The 18,362-nt window shown below is 40.3% G+C and overlaps 1 protein-coding gene across 3 annotated transcripts in view; it reads left to right on the top strand.

Annotated features, from left to right (window-relative positions):
• Positions 1 to 18,362, top strand: part of ARHGAP10 (Rho GTPase activating protein 10) — a 337,781-nt gene that overhangs the window by 208,599 nt on the left and 110,820 nt on the right. For all 3 annotated transcript variants that reach the window (XM_003927990.4, XM_074396841.1, XM_074396842.1), the window contains 2 exons: positions 7,180 to 7,254; positions 14,221 to 14,308. In XM_003927990.4, the coding sequence (XP_003928039.2) occupies positions 7,180 to 7,254; positions 14,221 to 14,308 (163 nt within the window). The remainder of the gene's footprint in view (positions 1 to 7,179; positions 7,255 to 14,220; positions 14,309 to 18,362) is intronic.

Below are 18,362 nucleotides of genomic sequence, written 5' to 3'. Positions count from 1 at the left end.
GGGGGAACAACACACACTGGGGCCTGTCGGAGGGCAGGGGGGTGGGAGGAGGGAGAGGATCAGGAAGAATAGCTGATGGATGCTGGGCTTACTACCTGGGTGATGGGATGATCTGTGCATCAAAACACTGTGGCAAACATTTACCTATTTAACAAACCTGCATATCCTGTACATGTACCCCTAAACTTAAAAGTTGGAAATAAAAAACAGAAAAAACTAAAAAAGGTAACATGGGACATATACTGAATAGAATATTACGTCTCCAGAAAGGTTTGGTTTGGAAATTACTTTTAACCTGTGAAATACAAACATTCACTCTGAGTGGGAAAAATACTTAAATATCCTGATTTCATTTATACTTTTTCAGCTTGAGAATTTTTTGATTTTTAAAAATTATTTCTCTCTCTCTTAAATTTCCCCAATAAATTTCTGAATTGATTCTCTCAAAGTTTGTTGAGAAGGAAGTTCAGCTTTTTTGAGTTCTTTGTCTGAGAGATTGCACATCTTCATCACTTTAGGGTTGGTCTCTGATGCCTTTTATTGCCTCTTAGGTGAGGTCATATTTCCCTGAATGTTCTTTTAAAAATGGTTTATTTCTTAGGAACAAGGTCTTGCTATGTTGCCTAGGATGGAGTGTAGAGACTATTCACAGGTACAGTCATAGCACATGACAGCCTTGAATTCCTGTGCTCAAACATCCTTCTCCTTCAGCCTCGCAAATAGCTGGGATAAGAGGCACTTGCCACTGTGCCAGTCCCTGAATGCTCTTGATGCTTGTAGATGTGTGACAGTGGCTGCACATTGAGGGATTAGCTATTTATTTTCATCTTCCCAGTCTGGCTTTGTGCCTGTTCTTCAGAGGGCTTTCCAGAGATTCTAAGCAGATTGACTCTTGGGTTTCTTGGGCCTGTGACCACTGCAGCTGTCTCAGCACTAAAGGATGCCCTAAGCCCGGGCTTGCCACCAGTCTCTTTAGGACTCAGAAATTGATGTGGCTTTCTGCTGCAGATGGACCTGAGGAAGACCCAAAGAAGGTAGTCGGGCTGTTAGGGAATACAGGCCAGAGACCTGAGTTTGGAAGACTGTTGCAGTGGCCCAGATGGGTGTGTCTCCCAGCAGGTCTCTGCGTGGGTAGGATGAGTTTCTGACTATAGCAGAATGGGCTGGAGTTGAGATGAGGCCCTCTTGGGATCTGCTGTGGGGCAGAGGCTGGAGAAACAGTCTCTTTAAGTGTATGCCTCCTGATCGTCGCAACACAAGGTTGTTACCTGATTGCAGTGGGAAGGGTGAGAACTGGGGCTGGGTCCCCTTGGGATCTGCTGTGGGGCAGAGGTTTGCAAGCCCATCCAGAAGACTCAGACTCTCAGGCTATGAGACATGAATGAGTCTCCCTCTGGGTCCCTGTGCAAACAGCTCTGAGCTGGGACCTTGGGTGGGGGAGCCTGGAGCCAAGCCGTTGGGCAAGTCTCAGGTTCACTGCTGAAACCGCTGTTAGTATGCAGACGAACCTTTCTGCCAAAGCACCAGTGTGCAACATTCCCTTTGGACCCCTTGGCAGATAGTTTCAGCCGCAGGCTCAAGGCCAAACAGGGCTGTAGCCAAGTCCCTTGGAGGACTGGGCCATTTTCATGCTTGAACCTAGGAGCAAGCTTGGCACATCAGCCACCTGGATGTTGGTCTGCACTCTCAAAGTGACCCGCCCAGGTCTTGGGCTCCACCAAGGTTTCACAAACTTTACCTGAATCCTGAGATGCTCTCAGAGAAACTTTGATGGTGGATGGACGCAGGATTCTTACTGTTGTATGGGGAGATAAGCAGGTTACTTTCTCTTTTTTTTTCTTTTTTACAAGCTGTCATACAGATGGATGAGCAGGTTACTTTCTATGCCACCATCTTGGTGATGCCACTCCTCTATCCATTAATGCTTTTGATTTTGGGAATTGTGACTAAGATTGTGGACTTGTTTTAAGATGTAACCTGGTGGGTGCAGTGGCTCTTGCCTGTAATCCCAGTACTTTGGGATGCCCCGAGGCAGTAGGACCACTTGAGCCAGGAGTTTGAGACAGCCTGGGCAAGACAGTGAGACCCCCTCTCTTAAAAAAAAAAAAAAATTTGGCCAAATGTGGTAGCATGTGCTTGTAGTCACAGCCACTCAAGATGCTGACATGGGCTTGATCACAGGAGGTCAAGGCTGTAGTGAACTATTATCACACCACTGTATTTTACCCTGGGTGACAGAATGAAACCCTGTCTTTAAAAATTTTAAATGTAATCAAGTGTTAAAAGGAATTAATTATGAGTTATGTTTAGATGAAGGATATATCACTGTGGGCTGGTGTCGAAAGGGGATTTTTATCTGGTTTTGAAGGTTTAGATGGGAATTTTACTCACTGTTGAATCTTGGGCAACCAGAATAGCACCTGGCACATATCTGATGAATAAATATATGACTGTTGAATAAATCTGTGAAGAGAAGGGGAGAGCATTTCTGCTGGGGAGACTTCAGCCTGAATATAGCCACAGAGGATGGGATGAACTTGGTTTTTCGTGGCTGATGGTCAAGCTGTCTGTTGTGATTAAGGTGAATACACTGCAGTCCCTGTAGGAAGATGAGGTGAGGCCCATCATGGATGTGTGCATCTATGTGCCTTACATACTTGGTAAAGCTAGTAGTTGTAGGCTGGATCTAAAAGCTCGCTCTTAAATGGGGATTTAGGGAACATTAGATAATACAAGTGGTTTGAGGCAAGGCACGGTGGCTATCACCTGTAATCCCAGCACTTTGGGAGGTCGAGGCAGGTGGATCACCTGAGTTCAGGAGTTTGAGACCAGTCTGGCCAACATGATGAAACCCCCTCTCTTCTAAAAATACAGAAAAAAGTTAGCCAGGTGTGGTTGCATGCACCTGTAGTCCCAGCTACTTGGGAAGCTGAGGCAGGAGAATTGTTTGAACCCGAGAGGCAGAGGTTGCGGTGAGCCAAGATCGCACCATTGCACTCTAGCCTGGATAATAAAGTGAAACTCCCATCTCAGAAAAAAAAAGTGAAAAAAGTGGTTTGAAAATGAAAAAGAAATATTCAGAATGGATTGTAGTTGTGTGTTTCTTTTTAGAGATTCCGTAATAAATGTGTGTGCATGAAATTCAAGACTGTTGAAGAGGCAGAAATTAGTCTGAAGTTTGAAGGAAGAGTGGACATTGTCTTGTTGCACTTGGAAAGTGACAGCAAAGAAGTCAAAGATGATTTCAAAATTCTAACACTTGTTGATCAGAAATAGTGATCCCTTTGGCTGACAGGGAAATTTGGAAAACAAGCCCGAAAGGACATGATAAACTCATTAATACGCCTTGGCATATTGGTTGGTCTCTATCCTTAAAACGTATTTGATGTTTTTCATATGAGCATATATGTGTTCATAGTTATAAAGTGTGTTCCAGCTCTCCTTTAGTTCAGAGCCTTTGAGAACAGTAGCAAGAAGTAGAAAATCCAACAGGACTTGAGTGTATGTATTTTACATGCTATTTCCAAGCGGCTTTTGTGCAAGATTTATGTAAATTTCATTTGAAAATGTAAAAACTGTGTTGAGTGCTTTAATTCCTCCTTGCACCTCTCATTATGCGTTAGCAATTAACTCTACTTCTCTCAGGTTGATGAATTTGAACTTGATCAATTATCTGATAGTAATTACCAGCACAGAGTGATTATTAGTGCCGAAGTGACATTCTTATTTCATCTCTCCATATAATTCAGGCCCTTTTCACAGAGGCATGTTTGTTTGAAGGCAGAGTATGATTTGCTCTTTTGGCTTCTAGGTCAAACTTCTTTAGGTTTCTTAAATAGAGTAGTATTGAAACCCTCTGGTATTTTAAACTATCTGGACATGCCCTTCTGGCTTCCAAAAAGAAGGAAGGAATGAAGCTCAATCTTTTCTCCTGTATCAGGCTCAAAAGGTCTCTGAGTTTTGTGTTTCTTGGCAACTTCCTTTTCTTTTTTTCCAACTCCTGGCAGGGCTGTGCAGCCTCCTTCTCCTCCCTTGTAGTCACTGAGTGGTCCCCCTCAGGAAGGTTTGTCTCTGCCGCTGTGACTTCTTAGCGTTCTGAGTAGACTTAAGTAGACTAAGGGCTAACCTTTGCCCTTCTGGTTCTCTAAGCTCTAATGAGATAATTGAGAGACAGTAAGTGTATTAGTTTGCTTGGGCTGCCATAATAAAGTGTCGAGGGCTGGGTGACTTAAACCAGGGGTCCCCAGTCCCCAGACCATGGCCTGTTAGGAAGCAGGCCACACAGCAGGAGGTGAGCAGGGGGTGAGCCTTACAGCCTGAGCTCGGCCTCCTGTCAGATCAGTGGCGACATTTGATTGTCATAGGAGTGCAAGCCCTATTGTAAACTGTACATGTGAGCGATCTAGGTTGCATGTTCCTTATGAGAATCTAATAATCAATGTAATGTGCTTGAACTGTCCTGAAACCATTCCCCTACCCCAATGAGTAGAAAAACTGTCTTCCATGAAACCAGGCCCTGGTGCCACAAAGGTTGGGAACTGCTGAATAAACAACAGAAATTAATTTTCTCTCAGTTTTGGGGGCCAGAAGTCCAATATTAAGCTATCGGTGGGTTGATTTCTTCTGAGGCCCCTCTCTGTCATGGGGGTGGCTGTCTTCTCCCTGTGTCTTTTCATGGTCTCCTTCTGTACATGTCTGTGTCCTCATCTCTTCTTACAGGGTCTCTGGTCATGGTGGATTTGCCCCCACCCTGGTGTCTTCATTTTAACTTAATTACCTATTTTAAAGACCTTATTTCTAAATACAGTCACATTCGGAAGTTCTGAGGATTAGGATGTCCACAGATGAATTTGGGGGGGGCGGGGATGCTGTTCAGGCTATAACAGAAGGAAAAATAGGACATTTGCAAAACTTAAAAAGTAAGGAATAAAAAGCAAAGATGATTTATATTCCTTTGGGTATATACCCAGTAATATAAATTGTCCTATTATACACACACATGCCACATATATGTTTATTGCAGCCCTACTCACAATAGCAAAGACATAGAATCAGCTTAAATGCTCATCAGTGATAGACTGGATAAAGGTAATGTGGGGCCAGGCACGGTGGCTCATGCCTGTAATCCTAGCACTTTAGGAGGCTGAGGCAGGTGGATCACCTGAGGTCAGGAGTTTGAGACCAGCCTGACCAACATGGTAAAACCCCGTCTCTATAAAAATACAAAATTAGTTGAGTGTGGTGGTGCATGCCTTAATCCCAGCTACTTGGGAGGCTGAGGCAGGAGAATCGCTTGAACCTGGGAGGCAGATGTTGTAGTAAGCTGAGATCGCTCCATTGCATTCCAACCTGGGCAACAAGAGTGAAATTCTGTCTCCCAAAAAAAAAAAAAAGGGTACATAATTTACTATGGAATAATATGCAGCCCTAAAAAGGAATGAAATCATGCCCTTTGTCAGGACATGGATGGAACTGGAGGTCATTATCCTTAACAAAGTAATGCAGGAATAGGAAACCAAACACCACATGTTCTCACTTACAATTGGGTGCTGAATGATGAGAACTCATGGAGGAGAACAAGACACACTGGGGCCTATGAGAGAGTGGAGGGAGGGGATTAGGAAAAATAATGGGTACGAGGCTTAGTACCTGGGTGATGAAATAATCTGTATAACAAATGCCACCACACAGGTAACTTGCCCTATGTAACAAACCTGCACATGTACCCCTGAACTTAAAAAAAATAGCGTATGTAACTATCATTAAAGCAAAGAGGAGAAAAAGTGGGAAAAAACTTGGCAAGGAATAATCAGTGTTTTTGTGTGTGCGCTGTGAGTTATAATCTGTAGGACATGTGTTAGTAGCCTCTCATTTCCCTCCTGGCATAACATAGGGTATAGGGTGCAGTCCTAGATCTCAGATACAGCGTAGAGACTCGGAGAGGTTTCCTCTCTTCCTCATGAGACTGAACGGTGACGTGAATCCAGTTCTTGAGACTCTGACTAGTATTCTTTTCATCACTTCAAGCAGGGAGGTGAAAAGAAAGTAAACTCCCCTGGGCAAATTCCCTGGCCTTTTGTTGTGTTATTTTGTTTTGGAAACTTTGGAGATTAGAGGCATCATCTGCCTGTCAGCCAGTTGTGTTCTTGTTAGTTTTAACTTGTAGTGGAGAAAATAAACACACAGCCAGAAATCTGCAACTTGTTTGAGAAGTAAATGTAAGTCACATTTTTTGGAAGTCATTATTATGAAAATTTGCAAGCATAAAGAAATAGAACAATGAACGTCCATATTATTCTCATCCGGATTCAAGATTATCAAGATTTTGCTACAGTTGTTTGATCTATCCCTTTTTCCCTCTTAAAGCAAATGTAAGATTACTTTCACCCCTTTCTGGATGCAGCTTTAAACAAATGGAAATTTTCTTACATACCCTTCATGCCACTCAGAGTTTGCTAATTGCATCAAAAATGTCCTTTCATCGTTAATTTGTCCAGATCAGAATCCAAATGATAAGGATATTTGTTTGGCATACCAAGTTAGGTTTGACGGTACATTTTCTTGCTTTTCTATGTCTCTTGTGCTCAAGGACAGTTTGGTTTCAGATCTCTGTAGATAGGATGCACTGATTTGGTTCATTTTGCAGTATACTTTGTGGTGATGCTGATTTGTAGTTTCAGAGCTCCTCATTGGACAGGGCATATAACAACTTTTAAAAAAATTGTGATTTTGCTTCAGTTTTGCATGAATTTCCATGGTTTTCAAGAATCATCCAAACAATGATTCCTTTTTATGTACTAATCATCCCCATATTTTTAAAAGGCTAAAACTTTTCAAGAAAAATGCAAACAGGTAAACACAATAAACATAAAAGTTTTAGTGCATCTTTATGAATGGCATTGTTATTCATTTCAGTGCATCCATGATACTTACTAACATTGAGGCATTTCATTTTGTCTACATGGAACATTGTTTGCTGAGATTATTATTAACCACAACTTACAGATACAAAGCTAGTAAAACAAGTTGTTAAACACTTGCTTTTTTCAAAGGTTATTTTTATAATTAACAGGAATTTTGCTAATGTTCGTTAGCAAAGATTCTGAATGTAACTGTTTGATGATGTCTTTTAAAATATGATAGTCTTGTATTTTGCTAATAGTTTGTTTCTTCCCATAGGTATAAATGACCAAGGATTGTACAGAGTTGTGGGGGTGAGTTCAAAGGTCCAGAGACTTCTGAGTATGTTGATGGGTATGCCTCTTTTCTAATCATTTTTCCATGTGTTATTTGTGTATGTTCATTGACTTCATAGATTAATATTTCATAGTAATGTACAGAATACTAGTGATTCCATTCTTCTGTCTGCAAGAGTCTTTTGCGGGGCAGAGACAGTTGACCCACAGAAGTAGATTAGTATTTGCATCAGCATAGATGATCTATTATCTCTGATTAAGAAATGAGAGAAAAAAGAATGCACCCCCCCCCCACCCCCCCACCGGTTGATTTGCCTTCCTGTGCTTGCTTCTCCCAGGGAAGTGGCAGTCAGGCCTCTATGATTTGCATGGCTTCCAAATAGCCTGTCCAGAATTGTGACAGTACATTTGGTTGGACAAGACCACTGGGACTCGCTTATTTTTATGGAGCTTCCAAAACTGTAATTTGACTGCAAGGGTCTGATTCTCAGGGATTCATTGGTATTCACAGTGGCTTGTTTGTAGTTCACACCAGGCTCTCCTCCAGAACCATGCATGCTCCATCTGTGCTGATAACACAGTGTTCTTTGGCATCGCAGACTAGAGAAAGCCAGAAAGTGAATTCATTTCATTACCCCAGACATTATGTGAATGACAAAGCGCTTTTACATTACACACTGCTGTCAGTTCATTGCCACCTGTAAGACACTTCACTTCTCCCCCACCCCAAAACAGGCTGCCTCTTGAGGAGTGATAATAACTCATCAGGCTAGAGGGCCTGCGTATCAAACCAGTCTGTCATTATGATCTTGCTACATATTAATTTATTTGATATCTTACTTTAATCAATATTAACAATGCCCTCAGGTGTGCTGTGAATGCATTGAAACCTGTCTGCATCTTAAAGCATTATAGCAAAGACTCATTTTTAGAAAGCATGAGCCAAGAGGAATAAAATCAACTGACATGTTATGGATGGGATTACTTGTTTGGCTGTATTTGAATTAAGGATTTAATAAGCAACAATCTTTTGTAAGCTATTAACCACAGGAGAAATTGCCCATCATCAGTTGGAGAGCCTTACTAGAATACATTCACTTCCATAAGCTGTTTTTGTTTTCTGCCTCTCTGGTTTAACTTGGGTATGCAATTTTGGCAGTCAGATTTTCCTTTTTACCATTAGTGGTCTCCAAATTAAATAGACTCAGGTTGCCAGTGGTTCAGTAGCAGCTGGAAGAATTTAATGGGACTACAGCATCTGCTTTTACTTAATTTTAAAATTAGAAACACTTCTTTCATTTCCAAGATGGTGTTATGATGATTAGAACTGGAAGAGTATTTTGATACCAGAATGGGAAATTTGGACTGAAAGGGACATTTTGGTGGTAAATTGGTCCTAAGGACCTCACATTATTTTTATTATCTTCTTGTTCCTGTTCAAGGAAAGTTTGAACAAGGGTTTTTCTGTGGTCACCTTGAAGTGTTAAGCTGTCTCAAAATTTGTTCATAATTCTCATAAAATTCTGTATGTACAGCATTGCTGAACTCAGGGTGGTAGTTTCCTTTGCTTATGGGAAATGTCCCAGGCCAGTCCTTAACTTACAAGGTGTTTTTAAATATCTAAACCCTCAAAAATTCATGACCTGGAAAACTGTTTTTACTTTTCATGAGCTTGAGAGTAGAAAAGCCCAGGACATAAGTGTGATGCAACCTCATACTGAATGCTGGCAAGGGAAATGCTTATGTTTTTAGTAATATCATTCTGCAAACAGAGGAAAGTTAGAGAATTGATGTGAAACAAAGATACTGACTTGTTACCTCCTGATTAAGCCATTCATTTAAGTGGGCTACACAATACACATTTGTTTTGAGTAGTTTATAAATCATCCCTAGTATGAAGTTAAGATTGTCAGTCAAAAACTTTGGATTTTCGTTAGCATTAATACTATTTTCTTCTTACCTTATGCTACCAATACAAACATTAACCCTTGACACAATAAATTTACTTGCTATTTCCTAATCAATTTAATGTTTTCTTATTTCTTTCCTCTTATCCTGATTGAGTGTTCAAATGGAAATAATGTAATGCCTTTCCCAAAAAAAAGGGTTTTAGCATTTTGAATAGTCATGTGAACATAATCTTAAGGATATTTTTTTCTCCAACTTTTCCCATTTTGCTGCATTATTAGAGGGTTTCATATATATCCTGAAGAAAAAAATTGTGTGGGTCTGCCACATTTTTAACTTCGTTTTTTTAAGGCAATTAGTGTTTATTATTATTCCTGCAGGTAATGGGTTTATTTCAGATTTCAATTTTTTTCAAAGTACATTTTGTTTGTAATGTATTTTTCTCTGTAGAAATGGAAAATAATTTAATTTTTAAATATTTGAGAAACAGTTTCAAGCCATGTGCTGTTTTTTGAGGAGAGCTGCCATTTACCTGATTCTCTATAGTTCTTGAGAGCTAATTATTTACTTGAGAGTTTTTAATTATTGCCATTTTTACACAGAATACTTTGCATAGTTTGTTAAAGTGTTTTAAGTCTTCTTTAAATACTCATGTAAAAGTTTATGATGATTTCTAAAGAAAGGGTATATGCTTAATCTCTTGCATGTTTTTTCACTTGTCACTTTTTTTGGGTGTGTTTTTTCCCTTCACATTTAATACTAAAATAGAAGAAAATACATATTTTTTCCATTATCATACTTCTGTCTTTCCTCCTTCCTCCTGCTCCTTTCTTTCCTCCTTATCATCTTTCTTCTCTCCCCCTTTTTTCTTTCTCCCCTGTCTCCAGCTGGCATGAAATAGCAATGGCATTGACGATAGAAAATTGTCTAAATAGAGAGGTAGTTATTCTCCTCCAGGCCAGGTAAAGGACCAGGCAGCTGCCTTCCTCCACCTGGTGATGAGAGCCCATTCTTAGTTGTCTTCGCTACTGGGAGCCTAAAGCAACTGTCACTTGGATTTCCAGCAGCCTCTGAGCCTTTCCCTGGACCAAGCTTCTTACGTTTCCGAAAGAACATGCCCGTGTGAGCAGACACCTGCCTTTTTCTTTCCCTTTGTAGGCTCTAAGACAGGGCTCACAGAGTGTGGTGAAAGTTGTTACTTTATTGTAAAGCAGAAACTTAGAGCAGTTGGGAAAAGCAGGAAGAAGTATCAGATGAGTTGTCTTTGGGCGAGTCAGGTTTTTTTTAGTAAATGGAGCCAGAATGTAAAATACCCTTTACAATAGTTCCTGGTAGATTAGAACTGATAGGAGGTAGAACTGTTAGGCATTCTTCCTTCTTCCCTGCTTTAGTTTACAACATCAGAGTAGAGGAAGAGGAAGTTATGAGAAAATGTGGTAGTAGCTTGTGTGGTCTGGTGAGTTCAGTGGTTACTTCTAAATCTGATTTGCAGGAAGGGCTGGATGATTTCATTTTCACACAAAACCATAGAAAACAAGAAATAAAAGTAATTGAAAAGAGTTTTACTTGAAAAACCTTACCGTGTTTACTTTGTAGGACAGTTCTGTCTCATAGATTGGGGGGAAAGTGAACTAATGCAGCTGAAAAAAAATAACTGATCTTTTGATTATAAAACGTATTTTCAAAATTCATTCACTGTGCTTTTTCAAGTACTTTAAAATTGGACCTAAGTCAGTGTTGAGTAGGGTGCTAGAAGCCGCATAAAATTGCACTTTGCATTTAGGTTGGACTGCAGATTTTCCGTTTCAAAAAAAATGACCAGTGGTTATGTAAGCATGAAACATTCACCCAAATAAAAAAAATCAGCTCTTTTTATCTGTGCTTGTTAGTTTAGATTTTTAACAAATCTGTGAAGTGTCCTTCCTTGGTCAAAAAGGAAGCAAATTGTTTTATCTTTCTTATGGTAGAACATATATTCTGAATGAATCTCCAAATATATTTTCACGTTTGAATTCCAAATAAGCATTAAATTCTGCCTAGTCCCAGTGCATCCACTGATTGTAAAGGACTGCTATGGATGATTGAGCTATTTGAAAACAGTGAAAATTTAAGAGAGAATTAGTAACATAGACACCGTGTAGTCATTTGCTTCTGATGTGACAGCTGCTTTTTATTCCATGAATTTAGAATGATGGCTTATTTTTCCATAGAAGGAATATGATTCTCAAAATACGGAATCATAATTTCGTAGAAAGCTGGAAATAAAAGATTTCCCTTAGAAGCATCTTGATTTTAAAAAGGCGATTTTCAGGTAGCAAGTTGATTGAAAATGTTATCTTACTTGTATGTTAAAATGAGATTTAAATAATTGATTTAATGAGAGAAAGAATATTCAGTTACTGAAGTAATTGGTTGGCAAAGCCTTTAGAACAGAATTATTTAGTCCTCGTTATAAAGGATTGCACCTTTAATCAGGGTGCTTAATTTGATTTCTTGAATGTATCTGTAGCTTGTCTGACAAGCTCAGTAACAAATGAGTTCTGAATTGTAGAAACTGATCAAAATGTAATCAGTGTCAACTGCCATTGTTGTAGTTTATTGCATATTGCTGTCAGTTGCCGTAATCAAGAAATGTCGAAGTGCTTTAAAGTCTTCAGACCTTTGAGTAATTGACCTCATGTATGATGCTGTGGCTGTGAAATAACCATCACTTCCCGTTTTATTTTATCTTCAGAAAGTTTCGGACCAACAATTGAGTTGTCATCCATCCTTCATCATCCCAAGCCGAAAACTTTTTAAGTGGCATGCATGACTTAACGTGGTGGTCCCATTTTGACAGGTTTTTCTTTTCAGTGCTTTTAAAAAGGAAATGCTAACAAGATGTTTCCTTCTCGATGAAGACAAATACAGTATAAGGGAGGAAAAAAAACCCTGAAACAACTAGGTTTTTTTTTGGTCTTGGTTAAGACATCATCATGGAGTGCAGGAGAAATAGTCTTTTCCATGAGTCTCTTTATTTTCTCTTTTGCATAGTGGGCGTGTAGAAAACCAGGCAAATTGATATTGATGGCTCAGTATAATTCCTCATAACCCATTTCCTGTCTCCTCCCTTTGGGAAGGTACCATCACTGCTTGCTTCTACTTTTTAGTGACTCAGCAGTGGTAATAACCTTCTACCTTTAATTATTTATGGAATGGTGTATACATTCTTTATTTGCTTTGATGCTCTCAGTAGTTCTGTCAGAGCGTTTACAGCAGGCGTCCCCAGACTTTTTACACAGAGGGCCAGTTCACTGTCCCTCAGACCGTTGGAGGGCCGCCACATACTGTGCTCCTCTCACTGACCACCAGTGAAAGAGGTGCCCCTTCCTGAAGTGTGGCGGCGAGGGGCGGGGGCTGGATATATGGCCTCAGGGGGCTGCATGGGCCTGCGGGCCCTTAGTTTGGGGGCGCCTGGTTTACATTATCTCTATTGTGCAGATGAAGATCTGAAGTTCAGATAGGTTTGGAACTCACTTGCAGTGGTATGGCTGGGCCAGGTTGTTCCAGGCCTTTAAGCCCAGCTTTCTGATACCCACGCTGCATTCCTCCCTGCTGCCATGCCACAGCTGAGTGTACCAGCCCAGAGTTAAAGGAGTCAAAGATGCCACCATACTCCTCGGGGTGTTTGCCTTTCCTGCCATTCTTTCATTTTATTTCTACGAGGATTGACACTTGCCTTTCTGCAATTTACTAACTCTCCCATCTCCTTTTTTTTTTTTCCCTTGGTGTCACATACCTTTTCTTTCGAACTTTCTGGCCATTTTAAATTTAACTTTTTTCTTCTACTTTATAAAGGAGCAACCCTCTTAATTGACTTACTAACCATTTCAAAGGATGTTTGTAAGAAACATATCATTACATGCTGTTTGGATAAAGAAAACTAGTTTAAGTTAGAATGAATATCAGGAGTGGGACACAGAGGCTTCCAGCAAATATTTCCCAGATGAGTGCATATATTACACAGTGTGCATGCGAAAGACTACTTGTAAATAACTTTTTAAGTCTCCATGTTATTTTTGTTTTGATTGATCGTATGTTAATTTCAGAAAGATAATCTAACGAACAGAAATCCTGAAAACCTGAGACCAAGGTCATCCCCCTTTCCCCCACCAGTTTGTTGCCATTCTAATGTTGGCATTGTGCCATTCACGGTGCCACCCTCGGTTTTCTGTGTCATCATGATGCAGGATTTTTTGCTCCTTGGTTCAGCTGTATCTGGGTTTTTGTGTCACCACCAGGAAAAATTGGGCATGTGGACATAGTGAAGGGTGAGGAGAGCGGAACTTACTAAGCTAAAAGGGAGCTCTCAGTAAAGAGAGGAGTCCCACCAGCCGGCTCCCCCGTCACAGTTTGAATGTGAGGCTGCCACACATTCAGTCTTTGCTCCTTCCTTGCATAAAGCGCGAATTCCCGGTAGTTCCACCCTGTTGCCCCAGTGTGCATGCGGGCCCTTAGTCTAAACCAGTCCACATTGATTGAGTTCCCTTACTGAAGGTGTGTTTAACGACGGAAATACTCACCGTGGGCATGTTTAGGCAAGTCTCCTGTGCACAGTGACCTGGGTGCGTCGGAGGTTCTCTGGGGACTCTACCTTACTTGCCTAGGCATTTGGCTGTCTCCTGCCTCTATCAGTACACAGTGTGAGAGCAACGATGCCACCTAAAACAAGCCATATACGTACAGCTGAAAGTGCCACTTGCCGCAAGCCAAGGCTCCTGAGCGATACTGTTGATGATGATGATGATGATGATGATGATGATGATGATGATGATGATAGCTGTACATGAATTGCAGTTGTGGATGTTGAAATACTATGTCTAAGTCTTCCTGACTCCCAACTCATCTCTTACTTTTTGCTTTGATCTGTACGACAGATTTCCGGAAGCGCCAGAGGTGTCTAGTCATAGAACGTGGCTTATAGTATTTTAGAGAAATTGTATAAAATGTTTTTTTTTTTAAGGAAACTGCAGGACTGTGGTTTGCTCATTTAAAAATGGAAGCTTCGTGAGCTAGACAAGAGGACCTTTGCTGTTCAGGGTTTTAATTATTTTTTTCTTGTTTGCTTGCTCACTAGATGTAAAAACGTGCAATGAGGTAGACCTGGAGAATTCTGCAGATTGGGAAGTGAAGACCATAACGAGCGCCCTGAAACAGTATTTGAGGTAAACGCCTCTCAGTAATGAGAAAGAAGAACGGACTATTTGGATCTGTAGCATAAAACAGATGCCAGTTGCGTACATAAGTATCAATAGTTAAATTAAGCCTTATTTTAAAAAGGGAGAATTTATCAGGTGTCTCAGTGTCCCAGAAAGAAAGGTAAGTAGTGGGTAAACATGAGTAATTAAGTAAATCGCAGCAGAACAGAAATCGATGTAGACTTGGGTTCTGAAATAGGTGTTGCTTGTAGATGTACATTTTAGGAAATAAACACTATGAAACAACTCGTTGAGGCTGCTGATTGAATGAAGGCTATTTATTGAATTCATTTTATCTTTATATTTTGTGCTGAAATGATTTTTTTAGAGTTTAGATGGCTTAAACTTAAAGGCTTATGACAACATGTAAATCCAAACTCTTTTTGAGAAGAAGTTTACTTGGTGAGGTTTTAAGATAAACTTGTTTTCTATTTGTAATAGAAAATATTTAGGACTAGCATTAGAAGAGGGCAGCATTTTTTAAGACTCACTGTCCTTTTTTTTATTAAAAAGAATTTAACGATAAGCTCAGGGTTAGATGAAGAGCAAGTATCTAGACAGTAAAAACAGAAAGAAAAGAAGGAAAAAAGGTCACACGGTAATTCTTATATGCTGTGGTTCTGCTGTGGACTTAGATTTTTCATGGCAAGCAAGTGGCCTGTTTTTTTATTTTTTTGAGATAGCGTATCTGTCACCCAGGCTGGAGTGTAGTGGCACAATCTTGATTCACTGCAATCTCCGCCTCCCAGGTTCAAGTGATTCTCATGCCTCAGCCTCCTGAGTAGCTGGAATTACAGGCTTGCGCCACTACACCTGGCTAATTTTTGTATTTTTAGTGGAGATGGGTTTCACCATGTTGACCAGGCTGATCTTGAACTCCTGACCTCAAGTGATCTGCCTCCCTCGGCCTCCCAGAGTGCTAGGATTACAATTGTGGACCACTGTGCCTGGCCTCAGGACCAGTTCTTTTTAACATACATAGGTTTGCTTTTCAGGTAAAAGTTATTTGGGTTCCAGTGGATACATTCGAATCAACTTAATGATGTATTTTGTATTTTTAAAAAATTATGAAAAATTTCGATACATAAGACCAGAGAGATTGGTGTAATGAACCCTCATGGCTCTGTTATCCTGCTTCTTGAGTTATCAACATTCCATACTTCTTAACTCGTTAATCTTCCTACCTGCCACTTTTTAAAGATTTTCTAAAGCATCATATAACTGTACCCATAAATACTTGAGTATTTATCTCAAAAAGACATTTTTAAAAAGTCAATCAAAATATAATTATTATACACAACAAATTAATACCCAACATTCAGTCCATGTTCAATTTTTACCAACTGTTTTCAAAAAAGTGTTTTTATGTTTGGTTTAAATCTTGGAGGATTTAAACTGTGCCAGCGTTTCACTTGGTTGATAGGTTTTAAGGTTCTTTTAATCTGTATAGTTCCTCCCTTTCTCCACCACTGGCTTTTATTTGTTGATGATCTTGGGTCATTTTTGATGATATCTTCATGATAGCCTTTAACATGTTTCTGTAGCCATCCTGTGTCCTGCAGATAAAGAGTTTTCAAATAGGCTTTGTTAGACTCAGGTTAACCGGTTTTATGTTATTTATTTCAAGAATATATTGTTTCTGGCCGGGCGCGGTGGCTTAAGCCTGTAATCCCGGCACTTTGGGAGGCCGAGGCGGGTGGATCACGAGGTCAGGAGATTGAGGCCATCCTGGTCAACATGGTGAAACCCCGTCTCTACTAAAAATAAAAAAATTAGCTGGGCATGGTGGCGCTTGCCTGTAATCCCAGCTACTCACGAGGCTGAGGCAGGAGAATTGCCTGAACCCGGGAGGCGGAGGTTGCAGTGAGCCGAGATCGCGCCATTGCACTCCAGCCTGGGTAACAAGAGCAAAACTGTCTCCAAAAAAAAAAAAAAATTATCATGGTGCTGTATTCTTTATGTTGGACCCCATCAGGCAGCCTGGGTTGTCTGGTTGTTCCACCTTTTAATGATATAAAATTTATCAGTGGGTAATAGGTACATATTACCTATTTCAAGTACTTTATGTAAAGAAGATGTTTTCAGCCACTGTTCTAAATTTTTTTCTTTTTCTTTCTTTTTTTTTTTTGAGACAACGTCTCCCTCTTGTCCCCCAGGCTGGAGTACAATGGCGCGATCATAGCTCACTGCAGCCTCTGCCTCTCAGGTTCAAGCGATTCTTCTGCCTCAGCATCTCAAGCAGCTGGGATTACAGGCACCTGCCGCCACGCCTGGCTAATTTTTGTATTTTTAGTAGAAACAAGGTTTTACCATGTTGGCTAGGCTGGTTTTTAACTCCTGGCCTTAGGTGATCTGCCTGCCTCGGCCTTCCAAAGTGTTGGGATTGCAGCTGTGAGCCACCGTTCCCGGCATCTACGTTTTTTTTCTTAAACTGTTATGTGCGTTGTTGTCACTGCTAATTGATAAAGGGGTGTATACTTCTATCGGTATTGCCACTGATGGTGACTAACTGTGGCTTAGGTGAGGATCATGGTAAAAATGAATTTCGCTACTCTCAACTCTAGGATAAGAATATAAATTTCCCCAAGATAGGCGTCTTAAGTCCTGTTCACTGCAGTATCCCCAGCAACTTGGAGCTGTACCTGTTGCTGAGAAATTAGAGCAGTGGTTTTCAGCTGTGGAAGATTTTGCCCTCAGTGGGATATTTGGCCATGTTTGGAGACATTATTGATTTTCATCATTGCTGGTTTGCTGTGCTCCTGGCATCTGGTGGCGTCTGACATCCTGTAGTACATAGGACTGCCCACCCTCCCACTGAAAGAATTATTTGATTCAAAATGTCAATAATGCTGAGATTGAGAAACCTGCATTAGGTAGACGAAGGAAATAATAGGTTAGGGATATAAACATACAACGAATTGTACATGTTAACTTCACCAGAAGAAGTACTGCCACTCTAGGAGTTAGCTTGAAATCCATTTTACTGTTTAGTAGACTCGTATCTGGTACAGGTAAAGGGATTGACTAAGATGACTCAGTTGTTGCTGGAAAACTAAGGGTGAAAATCCACCTTTTTGGCAATAAATCACATGCTTTTTTTCCTCCATTCCATATGGTTCTTTTGCTGTGTGGGAGGAATTTGTTTAATAAACTGGAGGCTCTTATTTAGTACATAGGATTTCTTTTTGATTCTTGATACTCTCGGAAGCTAGTTCCTTCTTGCCCCTGTTCTTGTGTTGTTTTTTTCTGCCTTTTTCTTTCATTACCTTGCTTCATCCTATGGAATTCCACTTTTAAACAAACATTGCCTACAGAATGACATTATGAGATGCTATTATTATGTAACTTCTAACAAAATACGCATTCTGCCTGAATGTAATAAAGTGAATTTTCATAAGATGGCAGATGCCTTGGGAGGTTTGAAAGTTGGGTTGCTGTTCTTTTCCCCTGTGTTATTTTTAGTGATGGAAAATGCAGTAATTAGGATTTAATTGACACCTTTTTTTTTTTTTTTTAATTTTGGTGATGCATCAAATGGGAGAAAACTGAGTTTTTATCTACCTCCATTTCGGCAACAGGGTTCTGGCCCAAGCAAGTGTATTTCTTTCTGCATGAGAGGTAATAGAATGTGATGGTCAAGAGCAGGAGGTCTGGAGTCAGCCTGCCTGCCAGGGTTGGAGCCCCAGCTCTGTCACTCATGGCACCATGGCGTGAAGCTGAATATAGCTTTTCTCACCCAGAAAAGCTCTTGCCCTTGAATTCTTCTCACTGCAAATAACCCAGCTATCTTATTGGATGGGATGTTGGAGGTGGAGAGAGGAAAACAGCCAAAGCACCAAACTAAAACAAGAAGCAGGTCCTCCATGGTCTTGGAGAAGGAAAAATATGTGCAGTGGACCAATGCATGGGATCTCCCTTTTCCTCTACTGACTTGAGGCAATTTTTTATTTTTTTACTTGTGTTTCAGAGAGCTGAAGACCAGCCCTCTGCATGATTTCTTATCTATACAGACAATTATTTT

This window comes from Saimiri boliviensis, chromosome 3 (assembly GCF_048565385.1).
Source record: "Saimiri boliviensis isolate mSaiBol1 chromosome 3, mSaiBol1.pri, whole genome shotgun sequence".
NCBI classification, from domain to species: domain Eukaryota; kingdom Metazoa; phylum Chordata; class Mammalia; order Primates; family Cebidae; genus Saimiri; species Saimiri boliviensis.
The sequence above is the reverse complement of the archived record's forward strand: the minus strand, read 5'-3'. Positions and strand labels throughout refer to the sequence as shown.